This window comes from Thermobia domestica, chromosome 11 (genome assembly GCF_964235325.1).
Source record: "Thermobia domestica chromosome 11, izTheDome1.hap1.1, whole genome shotgun sequence".
NCBI lineage: Eukaryota > Metazoa > Arthropoda > Insecta > Zygentoma > Lepismatidae > Thermobia > Thermobia domestica.
In genome coordinates, this window is record NC_137464.1 from 134,643,593 (window position 1) to 134,667,889 (window position 24,297).

The window sequence follows — 24,297 nt, forward strand, 5'->3', positions numbered from 1 at the left end:
ACATTCCTTATTTTGGAAAGCAAAATATTGATAATAATGCTTTTAGTTTTGCGTTTCCTCTGCTGTATCTTACATGCTGCTGTATGTAGGCAGATAAGGTTGTCTCATTTCTGACAGCAGCCAGTCTTGCCTTTCGCAACCCTTTCTTCTTCCGAACTATATGATCAGATTGTCAACTAACATAACTTCAAAGATATGCACTCTCCACATTATTAGATGAACAATCTTTTCTTATTTCATAACTTGTTATCCTCCCCTACCAACTTTTTGAAGATCAGTGAGGAACAAAGGTGTGAATGAATCAGGAGAGATTGTATCTGAAACTTCACGAGCAGGAAAAGAAACCTGGTGATTCTTCAATACCTGAATTTGTGTTTATTTTTATATTATTTCCAGCGTTGTCACATTTATTTTTAAAAAGTAATATTAATGAACTATAAGAGCTAGTTTAAAGATAGAAAAGTTAACATGTAGTATTGGGGTAGGTTAACATCTGGAGAAATTTTGAACTGCATAAGACAAATATTTTTCATAATATTTTGGAAAGAAGTTCACCATGTTATTATATAGGGATTGATGATCTCAGCTCAAAACGTTAGACATGACCTTAACTGGAAGAACCGCTAGACCACTTATTTGACTACAGTATAATGCGAATTCGTCACTTTCTTTATATAGCCTGGACAGTCCTAGTTCCTGTATACTGCCTGCCGGATATGAAAGAAACAGCCCTGCATTGAAATTTCATCACCAATTTTATTCTTCAAGGCATTATAGACAGCTGCTTCGGAGTCACATACATTAGTTACAGGTTGACAAGTGTATCCCAGATCTTCACATATGCTCTTTAGAATCTTAAAAAAAAAAAAAATGCAATATTACTATTGATTGATTTTATTTGATCTCAAAATAAACTAATGCCGAATTTTGATCTGACAGCAAAGTGAATCTATAAAAACAGAGCATTGGTCCTGAACGCATAATAACGGAGCGCGTTCGGGAAGTCGTAAGTTTGAATCCCAGCAGTAGGCGGCTCCTGCTATTATTATTATTATTATTATTATTATTATTATTATTATTATTATTATTATTACTACTACTACTACTACTACTACTACTAATAATAATAATAATAATAATAATAATAATAATAATAATAATAATAATAATAATAATAATAATAATAATGTACTTCAGGTCAAAAAATGCTTTTGCCTCGGAAACTACATACCTTAAAAAGTTCCTCGTAGGCTCTTTGTGTATTCCGTTGTAACAGAGCGTACACAACTGATATTGCAGTCTCCCTAAGGAAATCCTGATAACGTATGGTACCTACAGATGGTGATCAGAAAACTGGAAACACCTGAACGAAATTGCAACATACCAGATTAATATGGTATCGGGCCACCTTTTGCCTTCAGAACCACCTTGATGCGACGTGGGATGGAGGCATAGAGGTCGTGAATGGTAGCAAGTGGAATTTTACACCATTCCTCGTGCAGGGCATCGGCCAGTTCTGTGAGAGAGGATGGAGGTGGAAATCGTCGCCGGAGTCGTGTTTCCAAGACGGACCACTGATGTTCAATTATGTTGAGATCTGGGGATTGGGCGGGCCAGGGGAGGTGTTGAACTTCAACCCGATTTTCCTCAAACCACGCTGCAACAACGCCAGCTGTGTGAATGGGTGCATTATCATCCTGGAAGATGGCGTCATTGTCCGGGAACAACATCCGGACCATAGGATGAAAGTGGTCTCCTAAAATTGCGACATAATCGTTGGCAGTGATTCGTCAGCTAAGTGTGACAACAGGACCTAATGAAAACCATGATATGGCGGCCCACAGCATCACCGAGCCGCCGCCATGTTTCACAGTTGGACGGAGACACTGCAGATCATAAGCTTCTTTGAGCGTTCTCCACACATAAACACGGCCCGTGGTTGGGAATAGGGTCAAGGATGACTCATCCGACCATATCACACGTTTCCAGTCCTCAACGGTCCAAGTTGCATTTTCGCGGCACCATTTGCGGCGTGCGAAAGCGTTATGGTCCCTGATGAGCGGTTTGGCCCGTGCAACACGACCCCGTAAGTTCATGTCATGTAATTCTCGGCGGACTGTGATTGTCGAAACAGAGTGGGGGAGGTGCTGATTGAGTTCCTCCGTCACTTGCTTCGCAGTGGCACGACGGTTCTGCGTGACAATGCGCTTTAATACCCGGCGTGACCTGTCACTCATGATTTTCTTCCGCCCACTGTTCCTCTTCCCCAATGTGGTTTTCCCGTGTGTTGTGTAGGCCGTCATCATCTTCGACACTGTCCCACGCGACACACCTAACACAGTAGCCACTGCCGTCACACTCACTCCACATAACCGCGCACCAACAATTTGCCCTCTTTGAAAATCTGAGTGAAAATCTGATTTTACGCTACCTCCGTCTGCTACAGCCACTGGATACTGCTGTTCCACTGCGCCTGACGTAGTATGGAGACCGACCTAACACACCACCACCAGCGGTCCGGCGCTGCGGGCGCCATGACACCACTGCCAACCCATACATCTGACGTGTTGCCAACTACAGGTGTTTCCATTTTTCTGATCACCATCTGTATATGAAATGAGGTAATATTAAGGACTGCGTTAAAAGAGGAAATGTAATTGTGTCAATTTACAAAGCTATCGTGAAATTTAGAATGTTTTGTGTTTGTTTGTTTGGAGCTTAATATTCTTTTTCATCAGTGAGGTTATATGAGATCTCGCTCGTCTGGAAGATGAGAATAGTTACTTACCACTTATTCACAGTGAATCAATATGAATAAGTGCCTGACAACCCTTAGCTATTTCGTCAGGTATGTGCTAATCTTCACGGTAATAAGATTTGATAAATCCGCAATGAAAATATTGTCAAAGAACATCAAAATCGAATTGTAACCAAGGGTAAAAATGGATCTGAAAAGGTTGGGGAACGCATGACGTTAGGCCGTCCCCTGTGCCTATCTTTGCCCACTATATTTTTTAGGAAGTGGAGGGGCGCCATAGATATTTTTGGAAGTGGGGGATGACGTCCCTCGTATTTTCCGTCACTTTTAACAGTGGTTATAACAAACGACTCGCCATCGTTTCAGGGTAGCTTTCGAAAAAAGACTTTAATGAAAGGAGGTGTGTGTGTGTCTTATTTTTTTGGATGTTGAATTGCTATCTTTTTTTAAATAGCCCATTGACTTATATGAGAAAGTATTTTTCTTTTAAATAGACGAGATTTTAATCATTCAATTTTACTAATTTCTTTTTCTGGCCTATTTAAAAGTTCCTTGCTTTAAAAATATTTAATGTAATATTGTTTTAGTTTTTATTTATATATATTAAAATTGCATGATACCGTAGTTAAATTTCGCTTAGAATACATTTAAAGATCTCAAAAAGAAGTAGTCAGTAAAATTAACATGCTAAAATTCTTTTATTTCAAAAAATTAAAACAATGTTTCCTCATATAAATTAATGGACTGAATACCCATTATGGTGCAAGTTATCAACATTCTTAAGAGCTGCTCTTGTTTATTGGGTTTTAAATAAGCTACAATTAAATATTACATAATTATTTCGCTGTACTTTTCTATGAACGCACAGCTTCATTAGTTGCTAGTAAATAAATTTCCTACTTCGCAAAGTCAAGTAGTTTCCTTACTCTATGATCTTACAAAAAAAAAAAAAAAAAAGCTTGGGTCATGGAAGTTGTTACTAAAACAACAAAAACAAATACCTGCCTCAAATAAATACCATCCTCTCATAATTACCATAAAAAAGTCGGTTCTCTATCGAAAAGTATCGAAGAGTATCGAAAAGTCCTCTGGACAATAAAATGACAGCTCGGACCTCAAGAGTGTGCTTTTTCTTTTTGTAAAGTTGTTTCATTCTTCCTTTACAATTCTGCACATGGAGTGAGTTTCCTTTTTTTTTTTCTTTTTTTACTTTAAAGCAAATGAGTCCACGTGAGTGTTAAGTAAGCACGGGCTCGCACTCAATTTAACTCGCGCTCGCTCGGGCTCACGCTCACTTCTTTCAACAGAGCTTGCACTCACTCGTCGGGCTCGCGATCACTTCTCCCAACTGGGCTCGCGATCACTTCTCCCAACTGGGCTCGCGATCACTTCTCTGAACTGGAGTCGCGCTCATTCGCACTCGCGCTCATTTCTCTTGACTGGGCTCGTGATCACTTTTATTAACTGGGCTCGCGCTCACTCGGGCTCGCACTCACTTCTCTCGATTGGGTTCGCGCTCACTAATCTCAAGTGAACTCGCGCTCAATTATTGAGCCCGAGCCCGGTTGAGCGTGAGTGCTGAGCTCACGAGCGTCCGGCTCGCGAGTTTGGACACCTATGATGTTTCGTAGTCCGGGTAATCCATAGAATTCGATATTTAACACGCAGAAACCAAACAACACACATTACTCTCTAATTTTACTCCTACTACTACTACTTAGCAGTAAATTTTGGTCTTATTTATTCCTTAAGTTACTAATGTAGTAGCGTACCCTTTGATGGTGCTCTCCACCAGTTTTGGAGGAAATAAATTTACTACAGTAGTTGAAGAAAATTTTATTCCTGTAGTAATTTACTCCTTTATATCAGCACTCTCGACTGGAAGCCGCCGATTTCCTTCTATCTTAGTAACTTACTACTTTAGTTTCACTTACTCTCGATTGGTGCTCGCCACCCATAGGCAGGCCCGTGCTGGCCCACCGGGACACCGGGACATGTCCCGGTGCGCCCTCCTAAACATCACATTATAAATAAATTTACGAGTGTTTTAATAATAAATTCTTACAGTTGTTATTGGTAAAGAACCTGTGGTAAGTACACTGCGCCCTTTACATAAGGCGCCCTTGCGAAACTACATCAAAGGAAAACGGTTTTATTTATTCCTCTGTATGGCACAATTCTGTACAATAAATACATAATTTTACTATTGGTAACGAACCGGTGAAGGGTACACTGCACCCTTGCGAAACCACATCAAAGAAAAACTGTTTTATTTATTCCCCTGTATGGCACAGTTCTGTACAATGAATACCTACTTTTACTGTTGATAAAGACCCATTTGAAGGGTACAGTGCGCCCTGCGAAACATTACATTATATATTAGTGGCTTTAGTTGTTCTTCTGTAGTTCTGCATACCATTTCAGTATAGTAAATTCATGTACAAGGGCACCGATCCTCGGGGGGCCAAGGGGGCCCGGGCCCCTATTGTATTTATGAATACACAATGTTTGGCATAATTTGAGTACAATTTGTCTTAAAATGTTAATATATATACCTTCTGCATCTGAATCCGCCCCCCCTAATTTACAGAGAAATCGGCGCCCTTCTTCATATAGTTTCTGTTGGTAAAGAACCTGCACAGTCGTTATAAACCTAATCTGGATCGAAGTTATTTTTTTCTATTTTCACACACACTTAATTTGTACAGGAAGTCGTAAATATATCATCCGTCACTATTAGCCTAGAAGATATAACTCTGATCATTAAAGACTTCTTTTCTTTTAAGGGGATCTGATACCTCTTCGCTTAGGTTTCTAACTCTCCATTTGATAACATGTAATATTTAATATGGTAATTTCTAACAAAGTATTGCAGGTAATGACTTGAAATTTTTAATACAAATACACAAGACCCATATAAATCCAACCACGGTTTCCAATTTACGTTACATGCGTTAGATTAATTGTAATATATTCTTCAGTAAGTTTGGCAACTATGCTGTATATAGTATATGGATAGATCTTTTTGAAGGAATTGAGAGCCCTCGGAACCTCTAGCCCTACTAGTCTTCGCGACACGTGGTAGTGATTTATGAGCGCTTCAGGCTAAAAACCAATGTCACCTCTGATCCTTTCTTTCTAATTTTCTTTCTTTTTTTCCTTTTTTTCCTTTTTTTCAAAAACTTGTTTTGGGTAGCTTTGCCCTTTTGTCGGCTGTCTATAGAAATAGCAGTCATACTCCCTGGAATTGTTGATTCTCGGTTGGGACAGTCACTTCCTCTCCGTCGTGAACCTCAGTGTTAGATTCGACAAACAAAAATAAACTCGAAGATAGTAAATGTAAAAAGGCAACAGCAGCAGTAGTTTGTATTAAAAATTTGGAACAAACAAAAATATTGTATCTAAATAACGTATTTGTGTTAAATGTACTTTATCATAATATTGTTCTTGTATAAGATGCTATAAATGCTCTACTTTGTAATAAAACTAAAAGTAATGTCTTTGAAAGATGGTATTAGACTTGGCAAAAATTGGTTTTGTGGGGTCAATGTAATAATTTCATACATACAATATTTTTATTCAATTTTCAGACATTAGTGTATTGGTAAAAGAGATGTAAGGGTTCGGAAAAAAACAGCTTTTTTGAAAAAAAAAACTGTTTTTTCTGCTTCGCTTTTTTGCTTGGGAAATTTTGGGCTTTTTTGAAAATTTTGCTTTAAGCTGATAGAGCAGACTTTGTTTCGCTTCTCTACAACAAAAGAACTCATTTAATTAGTGGTTGATGCAGATAATAATATGAAACCTCGAAAATTAACCATGAATTTCAAAAAGATTTTTTTAAAATTCTTACGTATTTACGTTATGAATTCCAAAAGATTAACCAATATATTTAATAATATTTTAACCTCTTATATACAATAAGTACTTTAAAAAAATAATACATAAATAACTAGCAAAATTGTATGTAGTATTTTTATTTCAGAATATCACACACTCTGTTTTTGAAGCAAAATAAAGAAAAACATGAGATAAATCTGCACATCAAGAGCTTCAATTCGGGTGGTTCTGTACATTCTTGAAATTTTTCAGTTAAGTTTTAACTTTCATATACATTGTATGAATATTTCGAACAAATTTTTCACTGATTGATCACATACGTAATAATCCGTTACCACCTATCAGCTGCTTCGGATCTGCAAAATCGGTAAAGCTCCTAATTCTGTAATGCACTGACTGTTCCTTAAACTTGTTCAGAATCGGGAAAGTATCGAATTTTCTGTTCATGGATCATATATGTAATAGACGGTTCATCTGAGCGTATGGTTTCCTAGGTTGTAGAATATATAACCACCATCACGATTTACCCAGTCCTGAAGGTTTCTGACTGACTGAAATTTTTAACAAGAAAATTCAACATATCGTTACGAAACTTTTTTTTTTTTTTTTTTTTACAAAAAAGAAAAACTATGAAATACAATTAAAAAGAGTGGAAGAATCAATCACTGTTCCAATTCACAAGAAAGACGACAAAATTGATCGTAATAATTATCGAGGCATTTCTCTTAACATTCTATTAATAAGATTGACCCCATACGCAGACGAAATTATTGGAGATTATCAGTGTGGATTTAGTCGAAATCGACCAGATATTTACCATCCGACAAATATTCGAAAAGAAATGGGAATATATTACACAGTACACCAAGTGTTTATTGCTTTTAGAAAGGCTTACAACTCGGTTAGGAGGGAAACATTGTACAACATTCGTACAGAATTTAGAATACCAAAAAAGCTAGATTTATTTAGTGTTTAAATGAATCCCAGAGTAAAGTCCGAGTAGAAAAATGCGAGCTTCCACGTCGAGATTGGCCTGAAACAAGGATATGCGTTATCGCTGTTATTATTCAGCTTTGTCCCGGAGTACGCTATAAGGAAAATCAAAGATAATAACCAGGACCTAGAGTTGAATGGTATTCACCAGGTTATGGTGATGATGTAAATCTGATAGGAGAACAATCGAAAGAAATGCTGAGGCCTTATTAAACGCTTGCAGGGACATGAGTAAATGCAGAGAAATCTTAATACAAGGAAGTCCACGAGGATCGTAATACGGCAAAGTATGAATGCGTTAAAATATCAATTAATACTTTCGACATAGTGGATATCTTGGATCAGTATTACCAGACCAAAATCATACCCACAAAGAAATTAAATGTCGACTGAAATCAGGAAATTCTTGTTATTCAGTTCAAAATATTTTGTCGTCGCAAATTCTGTCAAGGAATTTAAAGCTTAAAATATAAAATGATAATCATGCCTGTTATGCTTTATGGTTGTGAAGCATGATCGCTTACGCTGAGGGAAGAATGCTGACTGAAATTATTTGAGAATAAAATTCTGAGACGAACATTTGGACCCAAGAGGAACGGGAATGGGGAGTGGTGGAAACTTCATAAGGAGGAACTACATAATTTATACGGTTTACCAAACATCATTAGTCATCAAGTCTAGGAGGCTTAGGTGGGCAGGTCTGTAGCCAGAATGGAAGAAAGTAGGAACGCTTTCAAAGTTTTAACTGTAGATCCAATCGGGAAACGTCCCTTACTAGGGATGATTCCATACCGGGATCAAGTACCTGGGAAAAACCTATATATCGTCTGAAAGCTCTTGCTGTGAGAAGTACGAAACAGTTTTCAAATCACGGACAAACCCACAATCTGACCCTATAAGGGGTCAATTTGTTAGTGCTTGTGACCCTATGTATGGCATATTCGACAAAAGTAAAAATGAATGTTGCGATACATTACGTGGAATCGTCTGAGTCCATCGTGTTCCTTCTCGGCTCATTGCTAGAACGTGATTCGGGAAAGATATTGATAATAAATATCACTTTGCACCCCGACGTACCCATTTGGTCACTGTTGCCAACGAATTGTAAATACAACGTGACAGATGGTTTGTGTAAGACCGGATGTATATCCATGAAATGTGGCATAAACATCATTCGTCACTAGAGAAAATATATTATGGACGTATTCCTCTCCCAAGGACTCGGTTTGTTAGTGTTGCCAACTAAATGTAAGAATGAATAGTTGTAAATCAGGTTCGGTACGATGAAATGTTTGTTCACCATGCTTGGCAGAAACATTACACGACACTATAGCAAAAAGTCGTTGAGCGTGAGCGTCTCCCAACCATTCTAGATTGTCAGTGTTGCCGATAAGCGTATACGCCACAATGTTGAAAATGACGTGCGTATCATTGAACGAATATATAACAAATGTGGCAGATGCAGCATTGGAAAGTGGAAAACATAGTGAATGTCCCCGTCTCCCAATAACCCCAATGTGACAGTATTGCCAACCAATTCGAATATTCAAGATTTTCGCATGAATTATACAGCATTGGCGGACATAATTAAACAGTGGCCCATACTAGGTTTGTAATATGTGAGTGTGAACCCACAACCACGTGCTGTCACTTATGTCTGTCAATGCAGTAGACTTCATGCGAAAATCTTGAATGTTCGATTTGGTTGGCAACACTTCTACACTAAGGTGCTTCGGAGACTGGGGCATTCACATTGTTTTCCATTGTGCAGTGCTGCGCTGTCACATTTCTTATACATTCGTTCAATGGCATGCACGCCATTTTCAACATTGTAATGTTAAGACTTATTGGTAACACTGACAATCTAGAATGGTTGGGAGACGGTCACGTTCGACGATTTTTTGCTATAGTGTCGTGTGATGTTTCTGCCAAGCATGGTGAACAAACGTTTCATCGTACGGAACCTGTTTTACAACTACTCATTTTTACATTTGGTTGGCAACACTGACAAACCGGGGTCCTTAGGAGAGGAATACGTCCATAATATATTTTCTCTAGTGACGAATGATGTTTATGTCACGTTTCATGGATATACATCTGGTCTTACACAAACCATCTGTCACGTTGTATTTACAATTCGTAGGCAACACTGACCAAATGGGCGCGTCGGGGTAAAAAGTGATATTATCAATATCTTTCCCGAATCACGTTCTAGCAATGAGCCGAAAAGGAACACGATGGACTCAGACGATTCCACGTAATGTAACGTAACATTCATTTTTACTTTTGTCGAATATGCCATACATAGGGTCACAAGCACTAACAAACTGACCCCTTATAGGGTCAGATTGTGGGTTTGTCCGTGATTTGAAAACTGTTTCGTACTTCTCACAGCAAGAGCTTTCAGACGATATATAGTTTTTTCCCAGGTACTTGGTTCCGGTATGGAATCATCACTAGTTAGGAAAACCTAGGCCCAGATGGAAGGACAATATTACGATGGGTATAGCAGAAATAGGAATACAGAGTAGAAACTGGATTGAATTGGATAAGGACAGAAGTCAATGGAGAGCTTTGGTAGCCATAAAGAAAGAGAGAGAGAGGGAATACATTTAAGTTAAGCACAACTGCACAACAAACATGAGTGAGTGGTTAGCTTTCGCGCTTCTATCGTGAAGTCCGGGATTCAACCCTGCATTCGACCATTTTGACAATAGTTTTTCTTAATTCCATCTGTGAATGTAGAGATAGTGCGTGTACTGAGAGTCTTGGCCGACTCCCTTTCCAATCGTTTTTAAATCTTTGTTATTACTAATTACCAGCAGTGATGGAATTTGCGAAGAGGGTTTAGGTGGGGGAGTCTTTCGGATTGAAGCCTCTACCCCGAAATTACGGAATTTCTAAAACAAACTAAATATTAGTTTTGCCTTTACTATTAAACTTCAAGCTGTCCTCAAATAAAAAATTAAGAATTTTTAGAAAAACTAAGCATTAATAAGAAAAGCCCCTCCCAAAATACTTTTCTAAATCCGCCATTGATTATCAGTATAAAATGGTCTTCAAGGTTTATCTGGAAGATTATAGCTGAATATACAAACGAAACGAAATATTTGTTATGCATGTACTCATAAACTTAAGCTCCTCTTAAATAAAAGGAACTTTTAGAAAAACCAAACATTATTCAGAAAACCCCCTCCCAAATATTTTTCTAAATCAGATACTGATCTATCAAATGGTATTCAAGGTTGTGTCCGGAAGATTATTGTTACATCATTGCACAGCTACAGTATAACGGAAATTTGGAAGTACGCTCTGACAGATATATTGATAAACGTACGCTCTGATGGAAATATTGAAAAACATAAGTTTAATTATGTATTAAGCTCTAAAAAGTGAAACACGGATGACTAAAAAGAAATGGTCTTGAGAAGAAAAAAATGTCGATAATTCAGAAGTTAAAATAAAGTTAAATAGCTTCTCAAGTTGCCCTCAAATACTACGTACTTTATTTTTATTTTAATTCATAAACCATGTGCTCCATCCATCATGATGGTGAATTCCAGATCGAAATATGGCATTTAGGTCATGGGATCTTATTTAACTTTAGAGTATACTATAAGAAAGCTATTTAAACAGAAAAATCATGAAAATGAAAAAAGCCAAAATTTCCAAAATTCTCGTTTCCCCCCCCCCAAAAAAGCCGGCTTTTTATGTGCAAAAAACCATCGATTCAAAAAAGCCGGCTTTTTTGCATCTCTAATTGGTAATATACAAAGTGTACAGTACATGTAATCAGTGTACAATATTAAGATATTTTATTGATAATTGCTTTTTGGATGAGCTACTTCAGGCATATAATCATTCTATTCTTTTCTATAATGTAATTAATATAAATGTGTACACAGAGCATAAATGTTGTTTGACAATAGTAAGGATATATATCAATTCTACTCGTTATCATAAAGTAATTAATATAAATGTATCAACAGTATAAATGTCGTTAGTGTTAGAAATGTAGTGAAATATTTCGTTGATAATTGTTTTTTGTAAAATCATTTGAATTTTAACCTTATAGTCATTCAATGGGGTTTCATAGTCTAATGATTAGAGCGTTCAACTCCTGATCGCCTGGTTCTAGGTTCGATTCCCTGCTAGAATACTCAAATTATTGGCGTCTGCCCATCGTCGTGAGGCAAGCTGGGTAGCCATGTGATTAAAAGACATGACAGTCTATATAATTAATATAAATATATACACAGTACAAATATTGTTTGACAGTAGTGAGGTATTTCGTTGATAATTTATTTTTGTAAGATGTATACTATTTTTATAATGGTAGAATGTGTGTATACTATTTATAAGATGTAGACCTATACATTTCTTTGTATAGACTTTTATAATGTATAATGAATTTTTATAATCAAGAGCGAAAGTTTAAAACCTTAGAGTGGGCGAATCTTGCCACAAAAGCGAGATGTACTCGTAGAAAGATTAATAATAATAATAATAATAATAATAATAATAATAATAATAATAATAATAATAATAATAATAATAATAATAATAATAAGGGAAGGAATGAAGACGTACTAAAGGAAGCTAGTAAAGGACGACAGATCATGAAGATAATAGGAAAGAGAAGAAAGAGCATGCTTACCTATCTTATTCGACACTCAGATCGGACACCGTGTTAATAGAGGAAAAGGCAGAAGAAAAACCAGGAAGTGGAAGACCAAGGATAGAAAAATCTATAGACCCTAAGTTTTACGTCCCACAGTTATGCCTGGTAGGTTAAAGGAGCTAGTGATGTTGAGAAATGAAGGAAATGATGAAATGCAGAAAGTGGAAGGAAACGGGAGGACCCCGAGAAAACCCCCACACATGGTGTTTGTCCTAAACAAAGTTCACTTGGTGCGAGCTGAGATCGAAATAAGAACGCCATGCATTAGAGGTGAACGCTCTACCACTGAACCACCGCGGCCCGACCAAGGATAAATGCAGTAACGAAGAAGAGACCTTATCAAATTATAAAACAGCTCTCCCAGGGGAGAGAAAAGTTTTAAAATTTCCTTCTTGCCCATCAACCTATGATTGAAGTAGGGAAGATTATTATTATTATTATTATTATTATTATTATTATTATTATTATTATTATTATTATTATTATTATTATTATTATCAGTGGCGTATTTACGATTTTGTTTCGGGGGGCTTTGCTAAATTTTGGGGTACTTTTGAAAATGTGAAAATTCTGCAAGATATTTCATATACTTTACTATAGTAAGTAAGATTTCAGGGGGGCTTAAGCCCGGAAGCCCCCCTAAATACACCACTGATTTTTATTATTATTATTATTATTATTATTATTATTATTATTATTATTATTATTATTATTATTATTATTATTATTATTATTATTATTGATATTATTATTATTATTATTATTATTATTATTATTATTATTATTATTATTATTATTATTATTTTATCGAGAATGTACTTCTGGGTTTTCTCCTAAAAAATACACACACTATTTCCAACTATGGTTATTTTACTTTTTACAAATTTGTCTAATTCAATATTGGTTTAAATAGTAGTTTTCAAGCTACGAGTTCTTTGACTAACTGAATAGTGCACGCCCCTTCTGGCTCACTCGCCACTATTTAACATTAAATTTCAGATGTCTCGATATATTTGCATAAGTTTATTATTTCTAAAATAAACATTACGTACAAGGTCTATTCAAATTGATATCAAGTTTTTCTGACACGTGTATAATACGCATATCTTTCTTAATTTGCATTACTCACATTACCCCAGAGAACGAACAAATTTTAGAGTTCTGGTTTGAACTTCTCTTACAATAATAAGCAAATATACGAGGAACAAATTTACCATTATTGACGATGCGGAGGGGAGAGGATTTTCTGGACTAGGAAGGAATGTGTGCGGGTGCAGAGCAGAGTGAGACCCGACCCCAGTCCGAAATGTCTTAGTATTTAGGCCCGAGCCCGGACTGAGCTCTGTGATAATCAAATGAGCCCGAAATAAGTCCGAATTACAGAAACTTAATTATTAATGCAAAATTGTATTTTTATTTACAGCAATTCGAGGTTTGATTTTGCAGTTGTGTTTTAAAAGTCCTCCAGAAAAAAAGGTGCAATTTGTATCGTTTTACACAATATTTACAAAGTTAGGCCAGAAAAAGTCCGAGAAATATGGTTGTATATTTAAAAATTCACAGCCCGAACCCAGGGGCGTCATTTAGGGGGCAGGGAGAGGCATTTGCCCCTCTGAGTTTGAGATTTATATAGATTTTATCAATAGAATAGTAGCAAGTCAGTGAAAAACGCGAAATTTTACATATATCAAGGGGTCTTGCCCCCCCCAAGCCAAATCTGAAATGACGCTACTGCCTGAACCCCTCCCGGGCCCGAAGTGATACATGCTTTGTAGGACCGAGCACGTGCAGACCTCTAGTGCAGAGGCGTTTCAAGTGGTGGGCGACTGCCCACGGCCTTGCATCTTTAGAGACCTCGCAAAGACCAACGAGCCTAAAACGATTTGGCACTCACTTTTGTCGATGCAACAATAGAAACAAATATGAATTCGGACTTATTTACAGAAAAACAATACATAAGGCTTCAAACTAACTTTTCATCTATTCGTATATATTAGATCGCTAGTATACGAGACAGGCGGCGAGTTTATTTTAAGATTGCAATAATGAATGTGTATAAGTATTTATCGTTGAGATGAATTGTTTTCGATAAATTTTATTATAATTAGCAATTTTTAAAAAGGGGGGCAGGAAGGACTCGTAAACCTTACTCGCCTTGCTGTGCAGATGGTATGGTCAAAGTCAATACTGGATAGTGAAAGTGTAAGTGTAAAGGCTAATATGGAACAGAGAAACAAAAGAGAGCTTCTTCAGGAGGGCATTGGGAAGGGAGGGGAGGAGAGTACAATACTGTAACACTTGAAATGCGTCTTGATCTGTATACTTCAACAAACTTTTCTTATTAGATTACGCAATTTCTGATTTCTTACTCCGATTATTCAAAGTATTCAAATGTTCTCGGAGGGAGTGACCGCCCCTCCCTTTAATCCGTCCGTAGTGTCATTCAGATTTGCTTTTTGCTACTAATTTAAAATGCTTTCCGAAACAAGTTGTCTTCTTGTGACTGCAGGGGGTGGAAGAAACAAACAAACCGTGAAAGGAAGAAAGAAGTGGTTTTGGGCTCTTACAGTCCAGACCATTCTAACCACTTAGAAGTGAGAATCACAACGTGATTTTTCTGGTAAGAGCGTCCTTTTAAAAACAGCTAACAAGCAAACAGATGGTCAGCCCTCTCCCCTCTGCAGCATACTTTTTATTCTCTGTTGCCAAACTTACTGAAGAATATATTGCAATTAATCTAACTCATGTAACGTAAATTGGAGACCGTGGTTGGATTTATATGGGTCTCATGTATTTGTATTAAAAATTTCAAGTATCCTTACTGCAATATCGATACATTAGGTATGTCGATATCAACACACACATTGGCCGCATTTCAATATCGATCATGCGATCCCACTAGTGATATTCATTTAGTTTACGTAGTTTCTTAGTGAGTCACCTTGCACAATTTCAACTTGGCCTCAGTTGTTGCATCCTTATTGGTATGCAACAGTGCATATCATATTGCATCTTTTTGAGGGAATATTATTGGGGAATTGGCAATGGCTTTCATGTTCTTGACGCTAATCCTTACATTTCCGACGCTTTGAACTCCTGTTTACTGAGTACGAGTGCATTTCTGGGCATTTTTCGTTAAGTGTTTCCACACATGTGAATCACCCTGCTTCGTCTGTTGTGGTTTACCGACACTCGAGATGTCTCTCTAGAGCATTTGAGTACAAATTCGCTACACTTAATACTCAGAACGTCACTGTCTGCTAGCATCCGTACCTGGTGATTATGCAACCACACACAACGGGCATGAAGGTGTCCGCCATTTTGTATTTGTTCCAGATATCGACTTAATACAAACGAATTATTGTTACCTGGTAGAAACTATCAATTCATATCCATTTAGACCAATTTTCATTTGGCAGATTATCCGGTACTCCCTACGTTCCTTTGGGGAATCCCTTGCGCTGCATAGTAGGATTGTGAAACATACAAAATTCAATACAGCAGGTATGACTTCTTCAGTGATTTTTTTACCCGCCCTCTTTACGTTGGATAGTTCCCGAGCTATTGGCGTCCGAAAGTCATTTTCCCACGCTTTTGGCACCTTGATCTGAAACTATGCCCGATAGCCGAAAGTTCAAGAGAACTTTTTTTCTTGTCTCAATGGCAGGAGTCACCTCCCAAGAGTTGTAACACTTATTTTGCAACACCCGATATATATATATATATATATATATATATATATATATATATATATATATATATATATATATATATATATATATATATATATATATATATATATAGGGGAGAGGGGGATACATTTGAACGGGGTACCTTAGAACATTTAAGATAACAGGACAGGAATAATAGCATATCTGGTGGTTTCAAAATTTTTAGCTTGGCAACACTCCGTTACGTGGCTGTCAACCAGGGTGCGAATTGGCGGGGGGGATGCCAGGGATTTCACCCCAGACAAAAATCTTTCTCCCCCTGGAGAAGAAAAATTTTATCCCTGGCAGGGATAACTTTCCCCCCCCCCCTCTGGAGTATTTTTAAATGGACATGAAGATAGAAAAAGGGAACAATTCTTACTTTGCGTAGCTAACCTAAATATTGCTTGAGTGAAAATGTACGAAACATCTCACGTCTCAACTGTTTTGTACTTGTTAGTAAATATATATACAGTGGAATCTCGTTAATTCGAACTTGGATAATTCGAAATATTGGATAATTCGAACAGAAGTCCATTCCCCTTGAAAACTGTATTGAAAACAATAGTAAAAAGTCGTGGATAAATCGAACTTTTGAACCTATGTTTTGGATAATTCGAAGTAAATACAGTAGAATTTTTTTAATGTTGGACAGATGTAAACAGAGAAATACAGTTTTAACGTGTTTTCGGTTATCCAGATGCAGCCATAGGGAAGAGTAATACAAAAGAAAAATAGAAAATCTATGTAATGATAGAGATGAAGGTGAGTTAGAGAACAAGTAAAGTTAGAGAACGTGTACCAATCTCATCTTGTTTCAGAATTGGTTGAAAATTTAAGATGAATTATTGATAAAGTCAACCAAATGTTATTAGTATTGTATTCCACGCAATACATGAAATTCAAGATTTATTGACCGTATAAAAACAATCAACTTTAAGCAAATGAGGTTTACGAATTCTTAAAAGTGAGAACAAAATATTCAAATTGTTACTGGTGTTTAATTGTTTGGGCTATTCAATGTATGTTGTAGTGTTGTACGTAAATATATTTTCCATTGTACACGTAGTTTGAATTATGTGGAGTCAATGTCGTTTGTTAGTTTGCGGTATTCGATTACGCAAATAATAAGCTGCTTTAAAGGTAAAGTCTACACCATATGAATATGTTTTTGATGCACAGTACTTTCGTTTGTTTGTTGTTATATATGTGAAAATGAATGTTGTTGAATAATTCAAAGTTTTTTCGTGTCCCCTTGGACTTCGAATTAAAAAGAGTCCACTGTATATATATATATATATATATATATATATATAGGTGTGTGTGTGTGAGGACGGTGCGCATATGCGTTAAATTCATTCCCCCCCTGGGAAAATTTTTCAATTCGCACACTGCTGTCAACTATTATCTGCCATTTTAGTGTAACTGCTGATGAACAGCAGTACTTTGTTAAATTTGTAAGGTGGAAAGTTGGAATTTTTCTGAAGTTTTGTAAGATTTTTGCCAGAAGCGTGTGTTTCGATATTATCTGGCATTCATTGCAGAAGTAAGTACATCAATTTACTTATCTAGTGTTGCCCTTTGTCTTTCACAGTAGTTCATGCTGTCTGTGTATTATTTAATTTTGCTTTGTCATGCCGGTTGGGGCAGTTTTGAACAAAAATTAAGGGGCACATTTGAACATTGTTCTACCTCTACTTTTCTGAAATGTAAAGGTACCAGCAACATGTTTGTGTTCCCAGATAAACAAAACAAATGTTCAGTGCCAGCTGCTGATATTGTGTGTAAAATTCCTAATGCTTCAACTTCTGGAGGGTCGAAGCGTACTGCAAAAATTCTGACATTTCATGTAGGGATGCGCACCACTCGAGTGGAATCGATATTTAAGCCTGTCTTGACTCGTCTCGAGAAAATGTTGTCTTGAGTCGAAAATATGTTTTGTCTTGACTCGTTTCTCAACTCGGTTCGAATTCGAGACGAGAGGTCTCGAAATTCGAGTCGAGACAAAATATACGAGTTAAAATATACACACACATCAGCCAGAACATTATGACTACCTATCTGTGTCCGTATGTCAACCTTTGGCACGGATAACAACGGCGACGCGTCTTGGCATGGATGCGATGATCCTTGGTAGGTCGCTGTAGAGTTGGCACCACATATGCACACACAGGTCACCTAATTCCCGTAAATTCCGGGAGAGGCGATGAGCTCTGACGTCACATTCAATCACATCCGAGATGTGTTCGATTGGGTTCAGATCCGGCGAGTTGGGAGGACAGCACACCAATTGAAACTCAACCCTGTTTTCCGCGAACCACTTCATCACACTCCTGGCCTTGTGACATGGTGCATTATATTGTTGAAAAATGCCACTACCGTTGGGAAATATGGTCGCCGTGAAGGGGTGTACGTAGTCTGCAAGCAGTGTACGATACGCCTCGGCCGTCATGGTGCCTTATTCAAGCTCCACTTGACACATGGATGCTAACGTGAATGTTTTCCAAAGCAAATTAAGCCTTCGCAAGCTAGTTTCTGTCCCGCAGTACAGGTGTCAAAAAGCTATTCCTTTGGAACACGACGGATTCGCACCCTCCCATGTCGTTCAGAGAATTTATGAAGTTCCCTTTATCGCAATAGTTCTATACAAACTACATAACCAATTATTATTATTGTTGTTGTTGTATTTGAAGTACAATCAAATATCACGACATTAATTATTAGTTTTTAATTAACTGGATTGAGCTGAAAATTAAATCTTAATCTCGAAAGATTAACTATTAAATTTATGCGTTATGTACCTTTCTAAAGTAATAAATGTTGGAATTCGTTTCAAGGTTATTTCTAAGTGAATACTTGCTTTAAAATAACATTAAAAATTACAGCAAGATTTTCGAGACATTCGAGTCGAGTCGTGATTTTTACGAGCAGTCTCGACTCGAAAATTTGAGTGGAGAAATGTTTATCTCGACTCCTCTCGAATTTTACAAAGTGTGTCTCGACTCATGCGCATCCCTAATGTAGATTTTCAGAATTTTAGGGTTAGATAAATTCCCTGTCCAATACCCGTTTAGTAGTGAGAAAAATGTAATTTTAATAAACTGCTAGTAGCAATATGAATTTCATTAAGCCTATCCAGGTATGATAAGCAAAATTAAAGAATGAATCATAATCATATTTTCGCAGATAGTCTACGATGATCATATATATATATATATATATATATATATATATATATATATATATATATATATATATATATATATATATATTTAAATTTTCTTCAGAGCACGCCTACGCCTATAGATATGTTGTCCACATATGTTGATATTTTTGTCTAACGTACAAAGTACAGCATATATGTTTCAGCTCTTATTGCTATTATTATTATTTCCTTCTCATGTACGATTGGTTAATACTTGTGCCTTAAACCGTTAATGTTGCTTTATTTCATTAGCTTCGATGTTCATAAACGAATCAATCCCTGAAAATAAAGATTATTGTAGTAAAATAATAGTGTGTTCAAAACTTCCCAACGTAAGTTCAAACTAAATACCTTTGAACGACACCCCCTACGCCTTTGCATACAATGACAAGTTCAAACTAAGTCCTCCATTTTATGGCAAATGTAGTGTATATTATATTTAGCATGGGCTTCAATTCTATAAGGAAATTTACTGAGCGTTTGGAAGCAAAAACGAATATCCGAAAACAGATGTTCAAATGTACCCCCCTTTCCCCTATATATATATAGGCCTATACATATATGTTCACGTTTGTATGGGCGCCCTTTTGGTAGACTTGTCCACCGCCCCCGTTAGTATCCCAGCACGGCCCTGCCCATAGTGCCTGATGCAGAGTTGTTCTGACGCATGATTAGTGCCATACTGAAGAGTTCGACTAACATATGTTTCCTGCAGTAGTCAAGCTTTTAGTATAAGGCTAAAAATACATCAAAACGACTTTGCATAATAGCACGTCCCATAGCGCGGATTTTTTTTTTTTTACATGCTCCTCTTTCGAAATCAGAATTAATTTTACATCCGTACCCTTATAAAATGGGTTAGCATCCGTTTATAGGACAGGGAAAGTGGCTTTTTATGGGGGGTTAAGTTCCAAAGTTGGGCGTCCGTTTCCAGGATTTTTTTTTTATTTACAGGGAAGGTATGAACAATTTAATTTCATCGTTTGTGTGCTTGATAATACAAAAGGATCTCGAAAAATATTTTTATTTGTAATATAAAAACGATTACAAACATGGCACTATTCGGCGAACGGAGGCAACTACTTGGCGCAAGGTAATAGAATAGTTGCATTGTGGGAAACTAACGAGCATTTATATTATCAACATGGTGGCAAATATACAGAAACGATGCACAGGTTGTGAACTGACTGTGTTAAATTTCGTGAAGCAATACGTTGATAACGAGCAAAATCTTCTAAACCTATGTGAAGAGCATGCATTAATGAACCTAAGAACAAATTGTGGGAAGTGTGCAAAGGAGGTGACAGTGAAGAAACGTGGAGGAAGTTATTGTTTTCAGTACGAACCGAAGTACTAAGATAAGTGTATTAATTAGAGTTTAATGAAGACTGAAAACAACGTGGCCTGCGGGGCTCTAACTCGCCTTCACTCGCTAACGCTCGCTCGGCAATACTGCGTAAATTAAATTTGTAAACCGCGTAAACTATGTTCCGACAAAGGCACCTCTGTTGTATATGCAAACCAAACCTAACCTAACTTATACCCAACCTCACCATGTAACGAAAGGAACCCTAAAGTCAGTTAAGAACGTAGGAATTGAAAAATTATGAATGTTAGTAACTTTTATGAAGATTTTGCTCGAAAAGTATCGGACGGCCAACTTCGGAATACATGCCTTTCTTTCCCGTCATTTTGCCCATTTTTAGCTATTGATTTTAGACACTCTTGGCGGCACTCCCTGGCACCACTGGTATTAACAGCTGTGTGTTGTTATTGAATGTTATGAATAGTGTTAACTGAAGCCAGTTTATTGAGACGTTATATTAAGGAACAAATAAGTGTATATGAAGTTGTAAGTGGCAAAATTACTAACAGGGAAATTTATGTACAAACTAATACAGAGTCATGCTTCTTAGATATGCCGTTGATCATGTCGCCAGATATAGAGCAACGGGATGTGGAGGATAGCACACGTGTCTCATCGCCGATATCCTGTACGTCTAAGTTATCCAAGATGTATCTTTATGGTAGAGAACTTTGCTTCGTATTGGCAATAGCATTTACATCGTATGCTGCATTACAGAATTCGTAAGTAAGCTAGTGGTAGAAAAGAAATACAACACGTGAAATCTTGTCTTCTTCACTATTAATCGTAATATCCTTAATCAAGTTTGTACTGTGTCATCAGTATGTGAATAATACCATTGTTGAGCGTAAACACGAATTCAGTTGCAAGTTAAAGCACCTGGATCTTTGAATGGTATTACTCGAGCAGACAGTTCTACCAAAATTTGACACATTTCCATATATTTTAAGATTAGGTGAGAGCTTTGTATTTCTTTTAGCAGAGCATGCATTAAATGATCTCCATTACTACATGCAGATTGACTTGAGGAAGTCCCAGTATAAATACAGTGTGGACGAATGACATAAAAACTACAGTGCATAAAACGGTTATAGTTAAGGAGCCGTACTTCCCATTTAGGGAAGGACGAGAAACGCCATACTTTCAGGAATTATTCATTGACTATCTAGGATGTTAAAAAGTAGGTAATAGACTGAGTTCTTGCCCTTGTACGTAGCTGTTCTTAACTATTACCCATAAAACGAACGAACTTGAGCTAGATTGCCACTAAAAAGCACGAATGCTATCTAATCGAGTCAGTGCAGGAGGGCCGGAGCGATAGAAAGGGGGTGCATCCGTGGGGAGCAGGCATCTCAGCGATGGGTAGTGTACGCATAAACGAGGATAGTCGAAAAGCACATTTATACATATAATACCTTCGCTAGGAGCTCCTTCGTGGCTAAGCGGTTCGCGTATGCGCCTTTTGCTTGGAAGATCCGGGTTCGATTCCCGGCGTGAGATCATGTGGTTTGGATTCCACGTTAATGAGTAGGTCGACGTCTCATATAGCCTCGTAAACTCAAAATCATCATCATAATACCTTCACTATCACTGAAATTAATTTCAATATGCGGCTTACGTTCAGCAGAAGGGGTCCAGCAAAATGTTACAATTCGGTAATTTCTGTTCACATTAGGTTAGGTTAGTCTGTGTTACATTATGTTAGTATAGGGGTCTAACATAATTTTTCAAAAAATGATAGAATTTCTTCTAATATTAAGTTAAGTTAGGTTAGGTTTGGTTACGTTATGTTGGGTCAAATTACTTTCATCATCTATTTCTCCTTTACATTGTATTTTTTTTACGTGCTTCTGGACCTCGTATGCTAAACATAACTCCTATGCTGTGCACTGACAGTAATTACTCATATTCACACTCTCATTCCTTCGCGAAATATGTTTCACTTCGTATTTCACCTATAAAAGAACCGTCTGCTCGAGTGAACCCTTTGAATTTGCACAAAGAGAAAATGTTATGTAAACTTACGTCAAATGTAGAAATAAACAACATGCGATTAAAAGGTGGTGGATAAAATTCGTCCTTGTTCTGACTATGATAATTACAAAGAGTAAAAGTGTTCATAAATGCCAATGTATGGCAGGAATATGAAGTTCAAGCGTCTGTTTAAGAGGCATATGAAACATATTGTAGAAAGGCACGTAAGGAAGGTACCGGTACTGATTAGAAATAGTCAGTCATAAAAATGGTAATTTCACGGTTAAAATGACTTGAGTGCATATGAAAGCTTGTGTATCAGGGTTGGCAAAAACCATGGTTTTTATTGAAAAAACAAACAAACAAACAAAAAAAAAAAACAGTTTTTTTTTTTTTGGTTTAAATAATTTACTCTATGTATTTATATTAGATATGAACAGAAATGAGTTTGTTTCGCTTTGGTGTTATTATGCAACAACAAGGTTATGCTAGAAGGGGTCACATAAGCTTAAAGCGGAATCCAAACCGCCTCTCGACTAACATCCAAGAGAAATTGTCCATTTGGACACGGAACCGGGACTAATTGGTCACAAATGCGATTGCCGACACTCACGAAGGACTCCTGATAAAAATACGTTGTACTGATCTTTGCATAGGCCTACTTCTTAATATAATTGTCGAGTCATTTCAGAAGGACAAAAAGATAAACAGTTACACAAGTAAAAACATTACACCATAATTATATATAAATCGGGAAACTCCCGCCTTAGCCATTGGGAAAATCCTGTTATTACTTTAAATGTATTTGTATGCAAAATTTTAAGGTCAACGTATCATAATCACTACGCCAGAACTGAGGTATTAAATTACAAATTTGGCATGTAGATATCATTCAATAAAATTAAAGTCAGATCCAAGTTGATGTTGGAAGCTACGTAGGCAATTCATAAATTTTGCCAATTTCTATCAATATATTTAAACAACCTTACTTCTTTATAATAGAACAGGCAGTGATTCAATAGAAATATATAATTTGGTTTCATTTCGTATGTTTAGGCTTAACATCCTTATGAAATACCAAGGTTACTACGGAGAAGACTTTCGCTTAAAGGGACACCTCGAATCGCTACTTGGTTTACACTTGAAAGATGGGTTGTGGTTCGATCGAGAATTCAGCACGGAACCGCTTGATTAAAAGGTGAAAAGTAGATAAACGTAATGCGGATGGTTTGATATGGAAACGTCACCATGAAGCTCACACGATTTAAAGAATTTTTCGTTTTTTTTTTTCTTTTTGGTTTAAACCAGTTTTTTTTTTTTTTTTTTTTTTTTTTAACCCAGCTGGTTTAAACCAGCCAACCCTGTTGTGTATGTTATTAATTTCCACTGTCTGAGGAATTTTTCACAATGTAGGAAGCCAGTATTTTGGCAGGGTTCTAGAATACAGATCTCCCTTCGCACTGAGCTCTTATAAAGATGCAAACAACGTGCCTTGCGGGGCTCTAACCCGCCTTTATTCGCTAACATTCTCTCGGCAATACTATGTGAATTAAATACTAAACTTTGGTAAGGAAGAAACCATATAAAACCATTAAAAGGGTTACGAGGGCTCAAATGAATGAGTTCATATCAGAGACGACTGTGTAACATACTAATTTCGGCAGCTATTTCAGAATTATAGGTTGACAGAGCGGTGAGCTGGTCGTGGTCACAAGTGAAGCTAACATTAAAACATCCCTTTCCAGCAGGGTTACCCAACACAGAATATATTTC

The 24,297-nt window shown here is 36.9% G+C and overlaps 1 protein-coding gene across 2 annotated transcripts in view; it reads left to right on the plus strand.

Moving 5' to 3' along the window:
- Positions 1 to 20,340: 20,340 nt before the first annotated feature.
- The window catches only part of LOC145664458 (thioredoxin domain-containing protein 11), a 506,348-nt gene continuing 502,391 nt past the window's right edge, over positions 20,341 to 24,297 (plus strand). Inside the window, exon 1 of one of the 2 annotated variants that reach the window (XM_081731156.1) lies at positions 20,341 to 21,272. In XM_081731156.1, the coding sequence (XP_081587282.1) occupies positions 21,103 to 21,272 (170 nt within the window). In that variant the 5' untranslated portion in view covers positions 20,341 to 21,102. The remainder of the gene's footprint in view (positions 21,273 to 24,297) is intronic. The other variant, XM_081731155.1, reaches the window with a different exon arrangement.